This window comes from Choristoneura fumiferana, chromosome 13, assembly GCF_025370935.1.
Source record: "Choristoneura fumiferana chromosome 13, NRCan_CFum_1, whole genome shotgun sequence".
Lineage (NCBI taxonomy): Eukaryota > Metazoa > Arthropoda > Insecta > Lepidoptera > Tortricidae > Choristoneura > Choristoneura fumiferana.
This window is the reverse complement of record NC_133484.1, coordinates 6,053,914-6,076,343: the sequence shown is the minus strand read 5'-3', so window position 1 is coordinate 6,076,343 and position 22,430 is coordinate 6,053,914. Positions and strand designations below refer to the sequence as shown.

General features: G+C 37.4%; 2 protein-coding genes across 6 annotated transcripts in view; one reads left to right on the top strand and one right to left on the bottom strand.

The window, feature by feature from the left end:
- Positions 1-316: 316 nt before the first annotated feature.
- On the top strand, positions 317-8,837 carry YL-1 (Vacuolar protein sorting-associated protein YL-1). The gene is made up of 9 exons (XM_074096123.1): positions 317-619; positions 990-1,113; positions 2,475-2,610; positions 3,095-3,271; positions 3,862-3,937; positions 4,396-4,487; positions 5,139-5,292; positions 5,977-6,144; positions 6,887-8,837. The coding sequence occupies exons 1-9, from the start codon at positions 489-491 to the stop codon at positions 7,077-7,079; spliced, it is 1,251 nt and encodes a 416-aa protein (XP_073952224.1). The 5' UTR covers positions 317-488; the 3' UTR covers positions 7,080-8,837.
- Positions 8,838-9,999: 1,162 nt separating this feature from the next.
- Positions 10,000-22,430, bottom strand: part of LOC141433953 (uncharacterized) — a 124,704-nt gene continuing 112,273 nt past the window's right edge. The window contains exons 1-6 of one of the 5 annotated variants that reach the window (XM_074096105.1): positions 20,574-20,659; positions 19,823-19,926; positions 17,520-17,702; positions 16,042-16,262; positions 11,468-15,515; positions 10,000-11,378 (exon numbers count right to left, since the gene is read on the bottom strand). In XM_074096105.1, coding sequence (XP_073952206.1) covers positions 10,315-11,378; positions 11,468-15,515; positions 16,042-16,262; positions 17,520-17,702; positions 19,823-19,926; positions 20,574-20,644 — 5,691 coding nt within the window. In that variant the 5' untranslated portion in view covers positions 20,645-20,659 and the 3' untranslated portion in view covers positions 10,000-10,314. Of the gene's footprint in view, positions 11,379-11,467; positions 15,516-16,041; positions 16,263-17,519; positions 17,703-19,822; positions 19,927-20,249; positions 20,382-20,573; positions 20,660-22,430 lie in introns of those variants that run through there. The other 4 variants (XM_074096107.1, XM_074096106.1, XM_074096108.1 and 1 more) reach the window with 4 other exon arrangements.

The window sequence follows — 22,430 nt, the reverse complement described above, 5'->3', positions numbered from 1 at the left end:
CACCTAGGAGTTGACTACACAATGAAAAAATATAATATATTATTTACTCTTTTTCGTTGTCGCAGTCGGATAATTACTTAACCGTTAATAACTGCATTTTATCGGTAGCTAACCATAAATTTGGTTAATTAACGGAAGTTAACTGTTTTTGTACTGCACAACTATTTATAATTAAAAGAATAAGAAGCATTTGTAGCGCTAGTGAAACAGCCCCTTAAGCTGACTTTTTTACGTGTCGTAGCTTATAGGACGAAACTAAACGAAATGCAAAATTAGAAAAATAAATTGACGCTTACCTAGTGTCAAGTCAATGTCAGTGTCAAATAGTGTCAATCATAATCAATTTGTCGTTATTGTAGTGTTCAGATCAGGGTAGTTTCGCTTATCGTGCTTCCGTGAAATGAAATTTTTGGCTAATTGGATCACTACATCGCTATTTTGTTGACTTGAAACATCGTAGTTAAGCTTTTAAACAAATATTTATCACTATGGCTCAACGGGAAAAGCGTGCTAATGCTGGAAATCGAATGGCAAAGTTGCTTGACGAAGAGGAAGAGGACGATTTTTATAAAACAACTTACGGAGGATTTCAGGAGACTGCAGAAGACAATGACTATGTGTAAGCAGTACAAAAACACTAGTTGTATTATGTTAAAATCTCAAGCAAACATTTGTTTTATCAATATAACCTCAAACAGGTTGTAAACAAAACAGCTTTCTTCAGATTCTTGCGGTCTCATATTTAATTTCTCCCAGCAAGAGAGATTAGTAGTGAAATGAGTTAATATGTGTACCTACCAATGTTTAGTCACTAATATGATATATACTAACCAGTGTAACTAAATAATTGAAGTATTTGCACTGTTCCCATGTTTTGTTGGTATTTGTCTTGTATCCAAACTATCTCAGTATCTATTGCTTTCTTCTGTATGTTATAAGTTCGTAACATGAAAAATAAAATGTAATTACTTAAAACTGCTTTGTTTTAGCGAAGAGAAAGAAGCCGATGACATTGTAGACTCTGATTTTGACATTGACGAGAATGATGATCCTGTTTCTGACCAGGAAGTTGATGAAAAGAGAAAAAGAGCTATTGGAACTAAAGCATACAAGGTAAGTTTGTTTTAGTCTTATATTTTAACAAGGCTTTAGTACACCAATAAATGTGTGTGTGTTGTTAGCCTCATGAGGAGCTTCAGATAGGTACATAATTATTACTCTCTCCATTATACAGAAACCTAGTCTCTGGGTACAAAGGCCTGTCTAAACAGTATTTGTTTTTATTTTTGCCCGCATGAATTCGGTTATCACACTCTGTTCCCTCGGGAACTGTACATTTTTCCAGGATAAAAAGTAGCCATCACCACTCTCCGGCCCGTAAAATATCTCTATGGTAAAAATCACTTACATCTGTTGTTCCGTTTCGACGTGAAAGACAGACAAACACACACACTTTTGCATTTATAATAATAAAGTATGGATTGGTCAAACAAGCCTTATGTTTAACCCCCAACACAAAAAGAGGGCTGTTATAATTTTGATGCCAATGTCTGTCTGTGGCATAGTAGCTTTTAAACTAATAGACCAATATTGATTGCGGTTTTTTTATGTGCTTAGGCCGAAATTCGTTTTACATTTGGCTTAACCAAATTTCGGCAGCTTGAGCCAAACTTCGGCATTTGGCCGAAATTCGGTTTAAATGCCGAACATTTGGCACTAGAAAAAATTAACTAAAACTAAAATAAAATTTGGCTACTTTTCAACTGAAATTACTTAATAGATAAGATGAATGTCATATCAGTAAAGTATGCAACAAAAATGACAAACTTTGTATTTATTCCTTTATTAAACATCTTGATTACAATCACAAATTGGATTTAAAAAAAGTTCTTGGCTCACAATTTTCAGTAAATAAACATTGAGACACTAACTATGTATTTTTAATCATTAAAGAGTGTATTCAACTATCTAATTTAACAATCTCTTATCTATCTTATCTACTTGTATTTGAAAATTTTACTAGAGGCAGGTTATTATACCGAAGTTCGGCCGAAATTCGTATTCGGTTGAAATCACATTTGGGCCATCGACTATTTATTATATTATGATAAAAATCAGATCAGCAGTTTTGAGGATATTGAATGTATGTTAGGATTAGGAGGTTTTCAACTTTTCTAAATTGGTTTGTTTGTGGAGGTGAGAAGGGGTCTAGATTGTACTTACATAAGATCACAAAACATAGCCCTCCTTTGTGCAGTCGGGTAAAAATTAAGCAAACATTTTTGCTACTTTTACTCTGCAATTCTGCTAAACATGAATCCACTTTCAATTTTTATCTCACGTAAGATTGATAGAGGATTCATTAGAGTCTAAGTTTTTTTTACATAATTAAGGAGGGTTGGGAGTGTTAAAAATTGTTTTACATGATAAATGATCACCCTCAATAATCCCTGGAAAACTTAATAATCTTCTAGGACCCCAAAAGAAGAAAAGCGGCAGCAGCTGATAAACCTAAGAAAGAGGTAGTCAAGAAGGTAAAAGAAGACAAACCAGAGAAACCCAAGCCCGAAAAGACTGAAGATTTTGACCAATCACTCAATGACTCAATTGGTATGTTCTTTTTTTTTGATGAATATGCAATGCTACTGTCCTCTTTTATGTTGCTATACTCTTCACAGAGTGGTTGTGGTTGTTGATTTAGCACCAGTCATGACAACTTGCTTGGGAGCCAGAAGGTAGAAGACTTGTCCCATTTGTTGTTGGAATGTGCTTGGAACTCAGACTTGAGAAGTTCTTGGTGGTTTGGTCCCCATGCACAATGGCCAGGTCAATTGTTGGCTCTCAGAGCCAGCATCTGACAAAGCCATTGCATATACCACTTTTTAATATGTCCCTTGCGTAGGGAAAATGAGGGAGCACCCATGAGGCTGACAACGTACCGTCACCGTTTTTAAGCAGCGGTATGGCCGCTCCTTTAAGGAGGGTCATGTCATTTATTTGCCCAACATCAACTAAATGTAGTGGTTATGTCCTTCTTCGCTTTGTTGCCGACAATATTTGTTAGATTATTTATATTGATGAAATTAACTTTTAGGTCGGAAATCAATCAGAAAAAGCACAGCAGTTAAGTCATTAGAAACACAACAAAGGATCAAGATAAGGTCCGAGTTAAAAAAGAAAAAGGTTAAAAAAGTGGAAGAAAAGATGCCATCCCAAGAAGAACTTCTGGAAGAGGCTCTTATTACGGAACAGGAGAACCTGAAAAGTTTAGGTATGTTTTATTGTTTATTTTTACTTATGTTATCTATCTATTACCTTTTTAATGAGCAATTTTTGTATATACCTTTTTAATGAAAATATTTTGATGTAGACTCTTTATTTAATTACCCTCGCCAGCAGAGTACCTACATGCCCCTCACTATGTAACCTTGCACCACTCAGCTACTTTCAGCACGCACTTAGAGCTTGTGCACACTAGCGTTTTTGCCGGCGGTTTTTCCGCGGAGCGGGAATGCGGCGCGCACGCGGCGAATACGCTGCGGTACCTCCGCGATTATTTGCCGCCAGCATCGCGGCCGCCGTGCAACCGCCGGCAAAAACGCTAGTGTGCACAAGCTCTTGGAAAAAACATAAGGAGGCAAATAAGGAGGCCCCAACAGCCATCTGTGTTACGAAGTCTTCTGTACTGCGAGACTGCGACATATAATATTCGTTATAACTGTTCATCCTTAACCCTGAATTAGGGTTGGCAGTTCCATACATTTTGACATGCATGCATTTCTTGCTCTGTATGGTTTTGATATACCGAGTAATTCTTCTTAGTGTCGTTGTAAAAAACATTTTAATTTTTTTTATTTACAGAACGATTTGAACAAATTGAGCTTGAAAGAAAAAAAGTGAGGCCTACTAAGAAGACTATAACAGGTCCTGTTATTAAGTAAGTATTCAACATTGGAACTATGAATCTATGGGTTTTGATAATTTTATTACATTGTTGCCGGCCAGCAGGGAGAAAATATTCAATACTAGCTGTTGCCCGCGATTCCATCCGCGTATAATTCGTGTAACGCTATCGAGGAAACTATGCTATTTTCCGGGATAAAAACTATCCTATGTCTTTCCCCAGGGCTTAAATTATCTGTCCCGAACTCTCTGTCTGTGTCTGTGTGTGCCGAATTTCATCTAAATCGGTTCAGAGGTTTAGACGTGGTAAGGTTTTTGTTTTCAAACAAACAAACAGACTTACAAACTTTAGCATTTTATTTATTAATCGGATACATTTTTGCACCTTATTGCAGTATGAAATTCTATGTATTACACATATTAATCCTCGATCATACATACTTTTAAAATGATATGGGTTTATTTGATTACATGTACTGTATTAAATTACAGGTACCACTCATTTGCTGTCCCAATTCCGTCTGATGAACAAGATACTGCTGTACCAGAAATCACGTTGAGTGACATTATTAAAAGTGAAGAAGGTTGGTGGTTCATTTTCTCTCAATTTTTGTTTAGCTATTATTAGTATGGTGGACATGGTGGTAGCCTTTACAATTTTTTTGATATTGTGAGAGAGAGGTAAACGAGCAAGCGGGTCATCTGAGAAGCAATGTTTTTAGGAATAAAATCCATGTTGCCTCTTTTCGTTAATTAGGGTTCCCTTAAAACCGGGACACTCTTACTACGACTCCACTGTCCGTGTGTCTGTCGCAAGGCTGTATCTCATGCACCGTGATAGCTAGATAGTTTAAATTTTCACACATGATATATTTCTGTTGCCGCTATAATAACAAATACTAAAAACAGAATAAAATAAATATTTAAGTGGGGCTCCCATACAGCAAACGTAATTTTTTTCCTGAAAAAAAGGTTATAATATAGTGTCTAATGTTGTATAGATAATGGTACGGAACCCTTCGTGCGCGAGTGCGACTCGCACTTACCCGGTTTTTTTTTTCATTTCATTTGAACAATTTAAGAGTGTTCGCACGCATGTGTGTGCCCCGTGTTACGTATTTGCGACAAATATTTTTTATCTGTGGAATGTGTTGCCAATTATATTTTTTAATTTACCGCCATTTCATGCTGCCACGATTCGCTAGTCAGAATATTGTTTAATTTATTATTACCAGTTATAACAACGCCCTGTGACGTAAGCATGGAAGAGGTGATACCAGAAGAACCAAAACCCGAGGTTGAAAAGGATGAAGCAGAGAAACTCGTGACCCAAAGGATGGAAATAGACATCATAGGACCAGACGACGAGATCATTTTGAACGATGTCGTGTGAGTAAGATTAGTCTATCTAAATCTATGGTCTGTTAGGTTCACCGAGAGTTGCCAAATTACGTCTCTGAATTGCGACTGTCGCTTAATCATCGCAAACTGTTTTTTCCTGGCATGAGGAACGTAGTTGTTGTCAATTGCGATTGGGTTAGCGAGCGGATGCGGCGGCCTTTCGTTTAGAGTGCGTTTCAAGTGTGTCGTTTGGATGTACGTGTGTTGTTTTCTGTTTTATACAGTTAATAAATGCTATAAATTAATTATTGGTAAAAATAATTAGCGGGCTTCATTTGTACACCTGATTTTATTAACTTACGACGAACAGACTTTATTTATCTACATTTTGTAGCTTTTATCCACCGTTTTGTACGTTTGTTATAAATGCGTTTGATAGATAAATCGAAATTTCTGAATTTGACATAGTTCGCATGGGACTTCCTAACAATTTACGTCGCGGTCTTCATTAACGTTGTATATAAGCGGTAAGTAAATACCGGTGCCAAATTTCATATTATTATTTATAGTCGACTCAACCGTCAAGATTCTGTGTCCTGAAATCTGGCTATATGCATACCAAATTTCATCCAAATTCATCGCAAAAGTGTAACACCCGCATGCACGCACACACATTCAAACTTTCGCATTTATAATTTTATAGGATTACAATTTTTATGTTAAATTTTTCAGTAAAGAAGAAAAACCGAAGCCACCAAGAGTACTGAATGTTAAACCGAAACTGTTCTACGAAAGAACGTTACTTACCTTTCATAATGACATCAAAAATAAAGCTTTCAACGCTTGCTATAAAATGGCTCAGCCGAAACGACGGCCGGAGATGCTCTGTGCTGTCACCAAGTAAGTTTATACGGGTACCTAACTAGATACCCCATAATCTTATCTTTCTGCTATTATTAACCGTGATTGATTAAAAAGTCGCTGTTGACTGGCAGTCCCCGTAGAATTTCGTTTATCGCTATCCCTCGGGATCTATGCAATTTTCTGGGATAAAAACTATCCCATATCCTTCCCGGGACTCAAACTATCTGTATTTCATCTAAATCGGTTTAGCGGCTTAGGTGTGATGAGGTAACAAACAAACAGACTTACAAACTTTCGCATTTATAATACTAGTGATATTAGCTAGTATTCGGAGCTAAAAAGTGTTTTTTTCCCTTTGTGTCTTAAAACTACATTTTAGGTGATGGTATCAACCATTATTGCTTAAATTATTTGTCGTGACGTCATACCGTGCTAAAAAGTGTCGCAAAGCGTGCCGTCGCGCGGAGCTGTAACTGGCTATATCTTCAAAATCGACTCATTAAAGCTCTCAGTCTTCGACTTCGGGCTTCTACTAGACTCTCGTTCGTAATTCCTTGTTTACCGCCCTTAAGACACAATGTACTTTTAATGTATTGACAAAGGAAAAAAGTGTCCAATATTTACTAACAACCTAACCGACGGACTACCTAAATATATATTTTTTGCTCAATGGGCGATTATTCTTGCGTTTCAACCGCCTCATTTTTCTGGGCACGGTTGAAACGCTCAAATAATCGCCCCAACTACCCAATTTTAAATCTGTTGTTACTTGTAACAGGAGACCAGCGCGCTACATAGATCCCATAACTAAACTGCCGTACAGGAGCGTGGACGCGTTCCGAATAATACGGGAGGCGTACTACCAACAACTGGAGGCTAGAGGCGACCGCTCCGACCCTCAGATGAAGGCCTGGCTCAAGTGGAGACGGGCTGACTCGGCGTCGAGATACGCGCAGATCAACTTTAAGTGAATTTTTGCATTGCTCTGTCTGTGGTACACTCCAGATGGAAGATACTGCAGTATAAAGGTCTCTACCCACTAGACCGTATCATATCATGACCGTATAGAAACGTATCAGGCACGTAATGTAACGCGACTCGGACTACAACATGTCAACGGCGTGTCATACCGATAAGAAGCGTATCGGCTCGGCACCGTTGTAGACGCTCCGTGCATGGCACGCGACGGCGACGGTTGGTTAAGAAACGTGCTAGTGGGCATAGTCTCATACTTTTCAGCACAAAGAATATATTTTTGCCTGACACGTGCCTATTACGGTCATGGTATAATACGGTGTCGTAAGTAGAGACCTTAAAGATTATCCACTGCACCGTATTAACAAACCGAGATTAGAATACAATTCGAAAGTACCGCTAGCACAACAGTACTATAATGTAGATAGATAATAGATTTATCTACACCCATATAGTAAATCCTTTATGCGTTCGAAAACCATAGATAATGACCAGCATTACGACATTGGATTCTATTATGGACACGGCAGTATCGTAATGGTCATTACGATACAGATATCTGTATCGTTATGAGATTTCATACGTCATTACAGCACCGGGGCTTGCGCGCCGCGCGCACGAGCAGCAGCAGGTCGTCGCGCGCGCAGCTCGTGGGGCAGACATACCTATCTAGTTCTCGTTAATGCAGTTCATTCTCAATGGTTCTTGAACACATGATAGAGGAATTAATATATGGATGTAGATAAAATATTATATGCAACTGTACGTAATTAGGCCTTAAAACACTCATGTGACCCTATTATGAAACTCGGCTACGCCTTGTTTCATAAAACCACACTGTTTGTGTTTTAAGGACCCCTATTACGATACAGTTGCATAAATAACTATTACAAAGTATGCTTTGTCATAATCAGTCGCTACAACATTAGAACTCTATTCTTGGTAAATACTGTGTAATTTGTTTTGTAAAATTAAACTCATTGGTATTATACAAAATAGGAATTGAGGCAAAGTACTAAATGGGGTATTCCTAAATATAATAATTACAATATTTGTATTTTATTTCAGTAGGTACCTACTATATTTTTGATGATTATTTTTCCCCGAACTTTAGAACTTCTTTGTACTGAACTAAGTATTTGTATATTTTATCTGTACACTCTACCACAATGTATTGTCTTGTGTTAATTCGAAAACGACATTATATGCTCTATCGTATTCTAATCTCAGTTTGATACCATATCGTGACAATAACCGCGGACCTAGGCCGTAGTCCGTTTCGCTCACGCTAAATATTTTTAATAGGAGAGTGAGAGGGACGGTTGATACGAACTTTGAATTTCGAACTTAGCAGTAGAACAAGTATTCAAGTGGATAATCTAAAGCATGATGGTATAAACGTGTAAACTTTTAAATACCTAGTGCTTATTTATTTTGTGTGCAAACGACAGAATCAAATATAAACAGGTAGTGCTGAGTCATTTAGACCTGAGGCCATATTGTTTATCGTAGCGGCGCTCGCGATCGCACTCGCCGTCTCTTTCTACCATCATCCTATATCTTGTGACAGAAATAAGCAGTGAAAACAATTGTTATTCATATTACGTTAAGCAATAAGGCCTCCGATCCATATTTCCTAAATATGACAAGTAACAATTAGTTATCATCAGAATTTGAAATACGGGCCAATGCTCTTTCAAAATGTTATGATTCTATAATATGTAAGAATTTAATAAAAATACAGGTCTGGTTCATGTCGATAAGCACTGATGTATGGAGAATGAATAGAAGTTATACTGGTTTTCCTATTGGCTAGGGAAGGTGAAGGTGAAGTTTATGAAGTATAGTAGGATTTTTTTGAGATATCCCGATCTCGTTAACATCCCACCTTTCGAACAAAGCCATTGTATTATATTGTGCCCTCAACCGCATAATCCTCAGTTTAAAAATGAACGGAAAGATAAAATAAAATAGTTCACTGAAATAACGACTTAATTGTCTAGAGAAAAACGTGCATTTAAATAAATACACGTTCGCAGGTAATACTTTTCCACGAGGCATTCAATTTTGAAAAATATTATCAGCCAACAAAGTTTTATTTAAAATAAACTCTGTTGTAAATAATAAAGTCGTTATTTCAATGAGCTATTTTATCTTACATGTTCGTTAATTTTAAACTGAGAAGTATGCACTTGAGGACATAATAGAATACAACGGTTTCGTTCGACAGGTGGAATGTTAACGAGATCGGAACATCTCAAAAAATCCTACTCTACGAGCCTGATATAGATGAAGGTTGCTTACATTTACATACATCAGGCCCTATACTACGAAGTGCAAAATTCGAACTTCGTATCTTGCCGTCCCGCTGCCGCTAATATTATTTAATACGAGAGCGAGAGGGACGGTACGACACGAACTTCGAATTTCGTAGTAGCCCACCAGATATTTAATGTCTAACGCACTCGGAATCGCGATCGCTTTCCCTACTTTTTGCTACACGATGCGGATACGGGATAGAGAGACAGTGAATGCGATTACGACCGCCAGAGCGTTAGACAATATGGGCACAAGTTAAGCTTATACCTCAAGTTAAGTGCAGGGTTATATTAACAAATTCAGTCAAAAATGTGTTTAACTTTTGAATTATGTAGATCTCCATATTGATAATGTAAATATAAAAATAAATTAAGTTTTTGTACAGCAACTTTCTGTTTTAGTTATCACACATATGTATTTGTGTTCGTAGTTTTGCGCCTGTAAGTAGTTAAATCATAGAAGAACTAAACAGTGGAGTGCCTCCTGTTTTAATAAGTGGTGCTTAAATATTCAGCCTCGTCTAACTGTATAATATGCCCCTATTATTTTATTCATTTGCCATCGTAGGTATTTGTGCGATTGAAAAAAACACAATCAACTTGTTAATTTAACTTTATTGACAAATTAATAAATAATTACAATAATATTTAAGAACTTAATACTTAGTAAAGATTCAATATCTGTACAATTGTACAATACATTTTCTTAATATTAAAAAAGAATGAAAATACTACTGGACTCTTAACCAAAGAATAAGCTTTTCCTTATTCAATGTTAGTATTTTATATCTTACGGTTGTAAATTGTTCATTTATCATTATTAGAGTATTGTCTATACTATAAGGTACTAGTAAATACTGTCATTATTTTATAATCTAGCTGTCTACCATACTTTTAGAATTTTGCTTAGACATTATAGGTCGACTGTGAATGTAGGATTCAATCTCAAATCCGGAACACTATTTCTACGTGGCTTTATATTCAACAACTCTTTCATTGAAATGAGACCAGAAGCTTTCGTGTCAAATCGAGAATGGTATTTGGATGGATCCGTTGTTGGCAAGTATGGATATTCAGTAAGGTAAGTCTGCGCGTTTTTTATTTGATTCTCCTTCGCGAACTGACTCAACTGCGAAATTGTCATTTCGTAAGAGCTCAGTTTGTTTGCTGACACGTTTTCCATAGATCTGAATGTTTCTAGAACAGCTTTCTTGTGTGGTATGCCTCTCAAGCTACCCTGCCGACTCAATCGACCTTCCATCACATCATTAAAGAGATCATCCACATTAAATTTCTCTGATATCTTCACAAGTTTACTGGTGCTAGATGTCTTGTCTTCAACTTCTTGCATCTCGTTCCAGACTTTGGATATTTCGGAGGAAGAAGGGACAGAATGAGCTTTAATATTTTTCTTGACTCTCTTCTGTGGCCTGCCACTGTCGCTTTCCAGAGATTCATTTGAAGTTTTGTACAGCATCATTTCGCATTCGTTCAGTTTTGGAGGTTTTTTGTTCTCTCTTAGTTCTTCTAATGATTTAAAGTAATTCTTTGCCATCGCGAAACGTGATTTGTAATCTTTCAATTCAGGTTCTATTTCTCTTTCTGGTGTGGTTTCTGGCGTGTTTTCTGTGTTTGTATCAACTATTTCCAGCTCAAGATCAGACAGACTTAAATAAGAACCTTTTTTATCGTTGTCAGGCATGGAGATAATCTCAATATCTATTGAATCGGTGCTTGTTTCAGTTTCGAGGCTTTTATCTACAGTTTCTTTATGATTCTTTATCCAAGAAGTTTGTCTTTGTGAAACGCGCGGATGAATTTGTTTGGGTTGATTGTTGTAAGAGAGTGAAGATTTTGGCGAAGAATGCATATTTGATGGAGAACTTGAAACCCCTGATGAGGTTGAGCATGAGCCTGGTGAGCATGAACTTGAAGCAGAGTTCGAAGTAGTCGTGCAGACAGGTTTTGTTATAACTCCTGTGAACAAATACGAGCATTAATAAAGCATTTATTTTTTATATTGTTCTTATAAAAATGTAATCAGGTTAATTATTGTGCATATTTACCTGAATTTTGGCTGCCTGCCTGCGATGAGTTCGATTCCGTTTTTCTCATTGATGCCCTTCGTGTTAGATTCGGTTCAACAGCTGACTTCGAAACAGTTTCATAAAGCGATATGAAACCTTTGACATTTATTTTAGGTAACTCTTCGCATGATTTATATTTGTCCAAATCATTCACAGGAACTTTAGTCGATGTTGTTTTGTTAAATATGTCCATTTCTGACTTACTCATTGACGTTTTACGTAGAAGATGTACTTTGCTTAAACTATTGTCTTGAGTGCTGAAAGTTTTCATTGTTTTTTTAACATAGTTGTTGTTTTGTACCTCATGTTTCTGTGCTAAAAGTGACTTGTGGTAGGCAGTTTCATCAAATGTTTTGTGGTAAATTTTGTGTGCCATTCGCGCTCTTTTCTCTTGTAACGTTGGTTTATTTTCAGTTTCCTTTTTAATAGTTATTGTTTCTACATCTTTGCTTGAATTAGTAATTTTCTGCGTTGGATTTTCATATTTATAGGTCTTGTTTACTGTATCAACTGATAAAACTTCTTCGGCTGAAGCAAAGCTTTTCTCACTATCTTTACGTTCGTAAATGTTATGCATTGATTGACTTTTCCTTTGTTTCCAAGGGACTACTTCCTCTTTCTGTGATATATTGTGAAATAGAGATATCCGACTAGATACTAAACCAGTCTCATTCTTTGCAGTACCACCATCTTCTGTAGATTTGTCTACAGCGGTTGGTTTTGCAATGAAAGAATCAATTTTATTTAAAATTTGTTTTCTTGACGTCCCGAAAAATCTTTTGGGACTTGTTTCAAATGCCTTAAACACTTCTTCAGGTAGTTCTTGCTTAACAGGTAAAGGTTTTATTTCTGAAATGTTATCTGTAAAATTCAATTGTTGCGGTGATGGCGTATAGTCGATGCTTTTTGGCGATCTAGATCTAGAACGAATTGATTCTGTTTCTTCTTTTTCAATTTCAAGTTTATCATCCCAATATTTTTTCCATTTTTCTACAAGTTTTACATCACTTTGCGTATCTTCTTCTGCTGATGGCTGTGGTGTTGAATATTTCAGCCGTATGATTTCTGTCACGTTTTGTGTTACGTTTCTGCCTTCTTCTAATATTTTTTTAGCTATCTCTTTGCCTTTTCGTTTTGTTAAAGAATCATTTTGCCTCATATGTTTAGGAGAGAGCCGCTTTTTCTTCTGATTTGCCTTTACTTCTTCCGATTTAGCCTCTATTTGGCGAATTTTGTCGTCCCAATATTTCTTTCTTTCGTGAACGATATTTGTACTATTATGACCACCAAATTGTGTTTCATCGCTAATTGCGTCAAAAGACTTATATGGCAAATTATCTTTATCGAGTGGAAGGGTCTGACTTACTGAAACAGATTCAGTGACATTTGACTGAACCTCAGAAATCTCGCCTTCAATTTTGTTAGTACGTCTTTTCACATCTGAGAGTTGTTCAGACGCCGAATCGACATGTATATCATTTTTCTCAATTATGTATTGTACTTCATTGTTTTGTTTATAATTATTTTCACTTTTTGCAGTTAGTGAATTGTTTTCTGAACTTGGAAAATATTCATGATACATGTCATTTAGTTCAGCAAATGCCACTGTAACTGTTTCCATAACACCATGCTTGGTTGTTGAATCAGACCTGGTGAAGTCTTTCATGCCCGATGAAATACTTCTATCATTTTCTTCGATGATTGGTGTAAACATTTTACGTTTTAATTCAATTTTGCTTGGTCTTATATCCTCAATTTTAGCTGTATCACTAGTATTTAGTTCGCTACATGAAAGCCACAATTCTCTTTCAGCAGGACCCATTTTGGTGATGTCTTCTGGTTTTGGCATAAAGATTTCAGTAGAAAACTTTTGCTTAGTTTGTGCTTCGCACAACAGATTGTTGTCATTATTGTTGCTATCTGGTGAGCTGTTGCTATCATCAATGCTTACATAAGCTGAGTCCCACATGTCTTTTTTAGGCGTTACACTTTTGTTTATATTTGAAGTTTCATGTGTTTCTGGTTTTTTATAGCTTTCTTTGGTTACGCTTATGATTTCTACATTTTCTGTTGCATTTGAATCTATACTGTGAAATGATGATGGCTCGATGAGTTGTTCTCTTTTCTTTACAATTGTATGTAAAGGGGTTGAAAAAATTTCATCAGCACTTTCTTCATTGTCTTGTTCCCTACCTGGCAAATCTGTATTATCGTCCCTGGTTATCATTATTGATTCCATAGTAGGTTCGGGAGTTGGTGCTCTCAAAATGGGCGGCAATGATACTGGAGCACCTATAATAAAGTCGGTGACATTGATTCGTTGGTCATCTTGATCGTTAGGTTGATGATGTTGATGGGAAAAAAAGGGATTGATAAATTCATTGCCTTGTATCTCTTCTGCCAGCTGTCCGATCTGAGAGTCCACGTACACAGAGTCATCACGATCTTTAACTTCACCAGTTATAATTTTTAACACAGGTGTTTTTGGTCTCTCATATATAATATCTGGTTCAATAAATGGATTCGTATTTAAAGGCGATGGGGTATCGGTGTCTGTTTCCTCTACAAATATACTTATCTTAGCAGCTGCAGTTTCTTCGTTCGGAGAGCGGTGTGTTTCGTATTCAGTATTTACGTATGATCCTAATACTTTTTCTGTTACGTAATTTTGCTCGTACATATCATTCAAGAAAGGATTACTTGACGATGAAACCACCGATACAATATCTTCGTCCAACTTTTTGATTATATCGGTTTCATGTACTGTTTTTCTTTTTTGACAATCTTTTGATGGTATTGGAAAGACACTATATCGTACATGATCTTTGAGTTTTGTATCACCCACTTCTTTGAAAGATGTTTTTGGTTTCTCAGTTCGCAAAGAAACGGAAATATTTTCTGGTATTATAAACGTGTCTCGATTATCAGATAAAATGTATCGGTTTGCATTACATTCGCTGAATGTAGAATTTACTATATCTGGAATGATTTGCTGGCTCTTTTGTTTATCAAGTGGTTTCTTTTGTTCACCTAATAGTTGCTTCTCTGCCATAATGTTATTAAACATTTTGCATACTCTATTCATCTTTAATATTTTTTGGGCTGTCGTGTTGAATCTTTGTGGGCTTAAAGGCTCTTCTAAACTCGTAAATGAACTATTATTTGACTGAGTATCTATGCTTTCATATGTATTCTGTATATCCTCAGTTGCCATTAATATTTTTGCTTCATCTTCGCTTATTTTTTCGAGCGAACCATTTTCTTGAAGTAGCATTTTCTCAGTCACAAAATCTACTATTCTTAGGACTACTTTTTTGTCTGACTTAACATCGACAATGTCTATTTCTTCACCATCTTCTAAGCAAAAACTCTCCCTTTCCAGAATATCAATGATGTTATGAGAAGCCGTAACTGTAAATGGTGACCCGACAATATTTTGTCCTCTACTAGTTATAGAGATTTCATGTCTACCCTCGCAGTTTACAGTATAACCAACTCTAGAATGATCCGGCCTTGAATCCACTTCGATTATAATATCATAATGTTCTTTGGGAATGTAGTAGGTCTTGTTCATATCGTTTTTCCCGTATGATCGCAAGTATGCTGCTCCTTGTGTTATGGGCAATGCGTTTTCAGTGAAGCTTGGTTTAGATTGCAGGCCCAGCAGTTTTTGTCTGATCAACTGTGCCTTACCGAATATAGGAGGGAGTACTGTCATGCCATATGTATCCTTGGGTCCTTTTATTAGGATAGTGATCTCCCCCGGGTCGATGCATTGCTGGGCAGTGGGGTATATTTTGAAGTACACTTTGTTGTGGATTTGGGCAGCTGTCAGGCCTGAACCTCTTGCGACATAGTCGAGGGTGAACTGGCCGGTTTCAGGAGAGGTTCGTTGAGAAGTCGGCTTGGAGACAGGAGGCGACACTTTAGCGAGCGCTTGGCGTACACGGTCCAAGAATGTGGCGAGTTTCCATTCCTGGTGTTTGCTCAGTGAGTCGTTCGTTTCCAGCTCTTGACGGGAGAAGACCTGGAACACGAGAATTTTAAAAGTTAAACATCTTATTCGGTAGTTATCAAGATATCTTCGTCATCATAATCTCCGAGCTGTATTTATGCGTCCCACTGGGCATAGGCTTCCTTTCAGATTGAGAGGGCTTGAGCCGTAGATCCCACACACACTTACTTTATTTCAGGAATTGTAGGCAGGTTTCCTCACGATGTGTTTCCTTTACCGAAAAGCCTGTGTAGTAGTTTTCAATTGAACTTAACCACGATATGGCATTACATAATGCATCTGTAGCCCACATTGTTTTAATCCAGCCGTCCAGCTATATCTACATACCAAATTTCATTCAAATCCGTCCACCCATTTGAAGGAGTACCAAATATACTCACAAACATAATTAGGTAATAAATTATGAGTCATCATCATCATCAGCCTACAGCAGTCCACTGCTGGACATGCCACCCTTAATGAGCGCCATTGCGCCGTCCTAGGCTCGGCTCGAAAATTTACCAGTGAAAATCGTGAAACACCTGTTACGTAAACTCACCGGCTCAACACCAAGGTAGTGATCAGCAATAGATTGCGCGTGTTTCAACGACAGCCTCGTGGGCGGGTGGCCGGCGCAGGCGCCGGGCATAGCCGCGTCCAGAACGCCGCACAATATCCAGCCGTGCCGCCATACTGTGTCCAGGTGCTCCACCCGCGTGGGGCCTGCTTCTGCTAGCCATTGCAGGACGTCTTGCTTCTGTTCTTCGCTGGAGAATACGACTGGAATAAGAAAAATTTTGGTGAGTTTAAGGTCTCGAACGGAGACCGCGGATCGGCAAGCGCAGTGTAGGACGTCCACCAACGAAATGGATGGATGACCTGGTTAAAGCCGCGAGTTCACGGTGGATGCAGGCTGCTTCCAACCGAAACAACTAGAGGTCTATTAGAGAGGCCTATATCCAGCAGTGGACGTCCTACGGCTAATTTGATGATGATGGTGATCTACCAGTTTGAAGTGGAATAATGCTCGGAGGTTCTTTGTGCGATAGAATATGCAAGAATGCAAATAATATGCAAATAAAATGAGCCACATCGCTCGAACAGGTAATCGTTGGTGGTTTCGAAGGTTTTCTAGTGGCCGCAACGAACCGGACGATGAGGCATCCTTACCTAGCCCTACCTAACCTAGCAGGCATCCCACTAGGTTAGGTAGGGCTAGGTAAGGTCGGTTAAAAGAAGAACGATTCCCCTACCTAAAAAAGATGTTGGCTATGACTAAGTAGGTATCTATGACGAATCGTAGGTTATTTGATAGCATTGTTTGCTTTTGTTTTATTGGGATTAACTAAGCTTTAGACAGTAAGATAAGTTGACTGGTACCTAGGTTGTGTCGCCATGTTTGACCAATTTCAGATAAAGCGGCGACGCCTTCTTTAGTAATTCGGCAAGCCCATATGTTTGGGTGGATTTGAGCAATTTTATGAGTCGTCTAACAGCCCGGTTATAATTGTACGCTACGGGCGACATGACAAGCGTTAGTCTATTCATTGCGCGGCCTAAATGCTTGCAGCAGAGTAGTTACTCGCTAACATACGTAATGAACAGAGAATACGCTTGCCGCGCCGTTAGTCTCGAGCAGTCGTGGCCGAGCCGTCATTTCGGAGTAGGTATCAATGTTGCCTTTGGGGCCATCTGCAGTGGCGACGGTGTACCGTTGTACTAAAGCACAAAACTGATCTTCGTAGAGATATAGAGATCCTTGATCGGCTCATGTTTATAATGATATCATTCGGAAGATATCCACTGTTGAACTTAGACCTCAATATCACAAGAAACCACTTGCCAACTATGTCCATCGGTGGCAATGGCAACGATACTTTCGCGATGTCGTTTCTGTTTCTGGCCGCCATTCTAGAACATTTCTTCCTCACGGTTCTGTTCTTTGAGCGATGTGGCCTGCCTTTTGCCACTTCAACTTACATTTTCTTAGAGATATGTCGATGACTTTCTTCGGCAACTTTGCGTATCGGTACTCACTTGCTCTTAAGGCGTTGTCGATGCTCCTAAGCAGTTTAAACAAGAAGCTCTGCTGGCCCCAGAAGAGAGTGAGCAGCGTCGCTGGCGCGAGGTACCGCAGGGTCGTGAGGATGGCTTCCAAAGCCGCTGACCACATGCCTCGGCCCGCCTCCAGTTCGGGGTACTCGGGGATGGTGAACAACCCTGAAACAAAACAATAGTCATTTAAAAAGCTGGATAAGTGTAATAGCGCTCGAAAATGACGAGAGCGACACGCACGCATAAGACTTTCGGGGCTTGGAGATCCTGAATTATTCACTTAAGTATATATTGGCCTATAAACCAAAGAGTTGCTATCTTAATCATTTTTGTAGACTTCTAATGACAAACATTTCACATACCAAAAGTCTGGTCTACAGTAAATACTCGTACCTACTACGGTAATATAAGTAGTAAGTACATACCTAAATATTTACTTTCCTACTATTATTAGGAATGCATAAGTTTGTAAGTAGGTATGTGCCTGTGTGTGCGTATGTTTGTTACGCCTTCACACTAAGACGGCTTGGATAAAATGTAGTATGTAGATAGCTGGACATACGGAACAACACTTAAGTAAGTAAAAATTTCATTTTTAATACAAGCTTTTTTCGCTGGCTGTACTTTTTAACGACTTTACTTGCATTGTCACCCAAACTACTTTGCATACCAAATTTCAAGCTGATGCCATTAACCGTTGAAGAGTTCCGTCCTGCGGGGACGATGCTAGCCGTACTACCAGGATGTCACTGCCAGATTATTGTATTGTCACGCAATTTACATAAATATACCAAATTTCAAGTCAAAGTCAAGTTTCCGACTACTGGAAATTGGTCGAATTTAACTTGCAAGACTTGACTAAAGACAGACAGACAGTGAAACTAAACAAAATTTGTTTAGTTTAGCATTTAATGCTTGTAAAAATGGCTAAAATAGTCAAGAATCATGATACAGTCTCATTGTAGGTACAGGGCAGGGTAATTAGAAAGGTCATTTAAGTATTTTTATGGAAAATTACTTTACTCCAAAACTTTACCGTTTTTGAGGTACAATCTTGATAGTTATTGATTGGTTCTTAACTTTTAGGATACATAACAGGAAGTAGCAAATTATATTAATATTGTTAGCGTACCTATGTTAATTGATGTACATAAGGGTGTTATGGCGAATGAGAAAAGAAGATTCAGATCAATTTCAATTATGATTATCTCGATAAATAAATTCCGTTTGAGCTAAGATAAGTTTGTCTAAAAAATATCTTAATGATTTCCCCAATTACCCACTAAAATCTCTCCGTCAAGTCAACCTTCAAGTTCGCTTTGTGTAACCCTACACTGAGTGAACTGAAGGTTGAAGGTTGGTTGAGTAGCCAAGTAAGTAGATGTATAGGAGATTTAAATGTGTTAGTGTGTTAGTAGGTAGGTAACTATTAATCGCTTAAAGCAGGTTCCGGAACGCTCTGGATTATATTACAAATGTAGTTAACAATCATTACCTACCAACTTGATAAAGCTAATATTGTTATGTATATTTTATCAACAGTCAACAACATTAATTAAGTAAAGATTTTCATTGAATTTTTATGGAATAATCGAGAAAAACTAACAAATATGCAACGTTGCCAGGTCAGCAGGTATAACCGCTCTTAACCGTAAAGAACATTAATAATATTAAAACAAGATATATTATGCGCAATAATACAAGGAGTTTATCTCAATCGTTTCTATGCTGTATACCAATTTACTTTAGACATAGTTCAACTCAACTACCGGAGCGTTATTCTGACGACTTTAATTCGTAACACATCAAATAATTGTACTTAGTACTTGTTAAATCACATCAACCTATTGCGATAATTTGGATGTTTGTATGTTTGATGATTCATGATGATGAATGTTAATTTTAGCTAGGTAATCCGGACCCCAATGGAAACAGAAATTGGGGCCCCAAGTTTTTGCAGGTTTTATCCAGTTGAAATAAATATGTAAATATACTTTAAAGAATGCAGAATATGGAGGCAGTGGAGGAGCAACATTTTTTCAGTTTTGAGTTTGAGCTATGCTGGCTAAGATGTGAGAGCCTCTAAGGGTGGGGGCTCCAGTGCATGGCACCGCCATGCCCTCTGATAGCCAGGCCACTTGACTGGACGGCTATCGAAGCTCAGGCAGACCGAAATGGAGGCAATCAAATCGTCTGGCAAGGAGTTCGAGTGGCAGAAAGAAGAGGCCTTTTCTAGCAGTGGAACACTCAATAGGCAATAGAAAAAAAAAACAATATTAACATACCAATGCTTCGTGGATGTTGCTCAGCGAGTACATTTTCTTCGTAGACTTTGGCTATATCGGTTATTATATCTGACATTGTTGTTATTTTTCCATATCGACTACAACTGTTACACAAAAGTGGAAATATTTCAGTATTTGTTTAACATGGCTAGATATTTTGGTCTTTCAATAACGTGTAATAATATTCTATTATTTCATTATATGCTTGACGCATGATAATTATGTAGTTACCTTAAAACTCCTAGAAGCAGCTAATAAATACAACAAAAATGAGAAAAATTGTGTACCTATTACCTATTTTGTACATAAAAAACAATCTGATGAAATATTGCAACATTGTAAACTTTTATTTTTTCAGTAAGTACCAACGAGTATTTTTTTAAACTATAATCTTAGAATATTTATTAAAAACTGCGTGCTTACTTACTACGGAAAAGTTTTCCTACAACGCAAAACATTTTCGATTCCTCGAGACCCCGTACGGTGTAGTGAGATCACCCAACTGTTATATTTTTATGAAACATCTCGGCAAATAATCTTATCTGTGACTATAGATAAAAGTAGATGCAAGACGTGATAAGATATAACGAATGATTCACAGAAAATTAATAAAAACGTGTAATCAGGAGTAAAGTACGTATAATTGTTATCAGAAATGTCTATATTTGAATGCGATTGTAAAGCATTCGAATTAATGTTTATAAACAAAAAACAATCAACGAATAAATGTTTGAAAATGTAAGAAAAATACCTTATACGAATTTTGACTCTTGAAAGCAAGAAGTCCGTGCCGCGGCCGGTTTCAGAATAGGACCGACGCATCGCTTCCCGTGGGTACCTATCCTAAAAGGCGACTAAGAAAGCTGATCTAAGAGTGGACACTAGCGCTCTATATTACCAACAACAAACTCCGGACTCCTGTCCTGTGGTGAAGGCAACTGGAAACCGTCACACTATTTTATCAAGATCAATAAAGGTTTTCTGAGAGGTGGAATATATCTAGATTGCGTTAGTATCGTAACTTCTGTTTGAAGTTACAGTTTTGCTTGTGCTTGGCTCAGCCACTAACCCTAAATTTGACACAAAGGTCAAACGGACCTCATAATACGAACACCATCTAGAGATACTCTCTCTCAGAAATTCCTTATTATTGACATTAATTGACCTACTTAGTCGCAAGCTAAGCAAATGCCTTTTGACAGTCATATAACCGAATAAGCACTGAAATATACGGTTAACTATCATAATAATACAGCCTTAATTAAATGTTATAATAACCTTAAGCAATCTGGGTTAAGCTCGAAGCTTTTATCTTCGAAATCTCATTGTGGGACAATGTTGCACAGCAAACAATAACATAACGGCCAGTTTGGGATTTTCTCACAACTAATATAATGGTTGTGTGAAATGTAGTATAACCAGCTTATATCAAGGGCAGACGTTATGACATTGCCATTGGAGCGAGCAACGGGATTTGTAACGTTTTCTGTGAAGACATTTCTACTTTTGATTGCAATGTATTGGATGATTATTTTCTATGATAAGGGCTCTACTTGTAACAAATTTTGGAGTTGAAATAAAAAATACGAAAAGACTCCAAAAACCAATCATACTCTACTTGTAAGTTCATTACTAACCAATTTAGTTGTGGTACAGTCGTGCTTATAAACTTGTGAGCTAAAATTTGATCAAAAATATCTGAACACGACTCTACAATGTATTGGGTGATTATTTTCTATGATAAGGGCTCTACTTCTAAGTTCATTACTAACCAATTTAGTTGTGGTACAGTCGTGCTCATAAACGTGTGATTTAAAATTTGATCAAAAATATTTGAACACGCTTCTACGCCATTAACGCCGTAATAAACTTACAAGTAGAGCCCTTATCATAGAAAATAATCATCCAATACATTGTAGAGTCGTGCTCAGATATTTATGATCAAAATTTTGCTCCCAAGTTTATGAACTCGACTGTACATGGTATCCAGCCTACACAATTATCAAAATCAAAATATAACATAAAAATGAAAGGAGAAATTGACTAAGCGACATTTTTTTAAGATCGTGAGTTATATACGTACATGTTTGGAATCAATAAATTTTAATAAAATGTCGCTTAGTCAATTTCTCCTATCAAGCGTCGATATTTTTTCTGCAAGTTGGCCACAAAGGGCTCTTTTAAATGTCACTTTTTTACTATTTAGCGCTTTCGGAAAAACCATCATCGCCAAGAAGAATGCGCCGCAAGAAATTTGGCAGGAAGTATTTTTTTCAGAACTAATTATAGTATAATTACAATTATCTTATACTTATTATGAAAGCCTTTATAACAGAGTTAATTTAAAATATATTGAAAAAACACAAAAAATACAGCGATAGGTACCTACATGGGTCCGTTAGTTAAGAATCCAAGTCTAAACATAACTATAATCTACGTTCAGTGGATGTGTAGAATGTTTCCACCGTCGAAAAAAAATAGACATGTATAAAGTCTTCCTCCCCCCATACGACGGCCTAACTGTCGAACACAGGTCTTTTCTCAGAATGAGAGGAATTAGGCTATTTGCTCTCATGTGGCCCAGTGGTCTGCCCAGGTCTAATGTGTT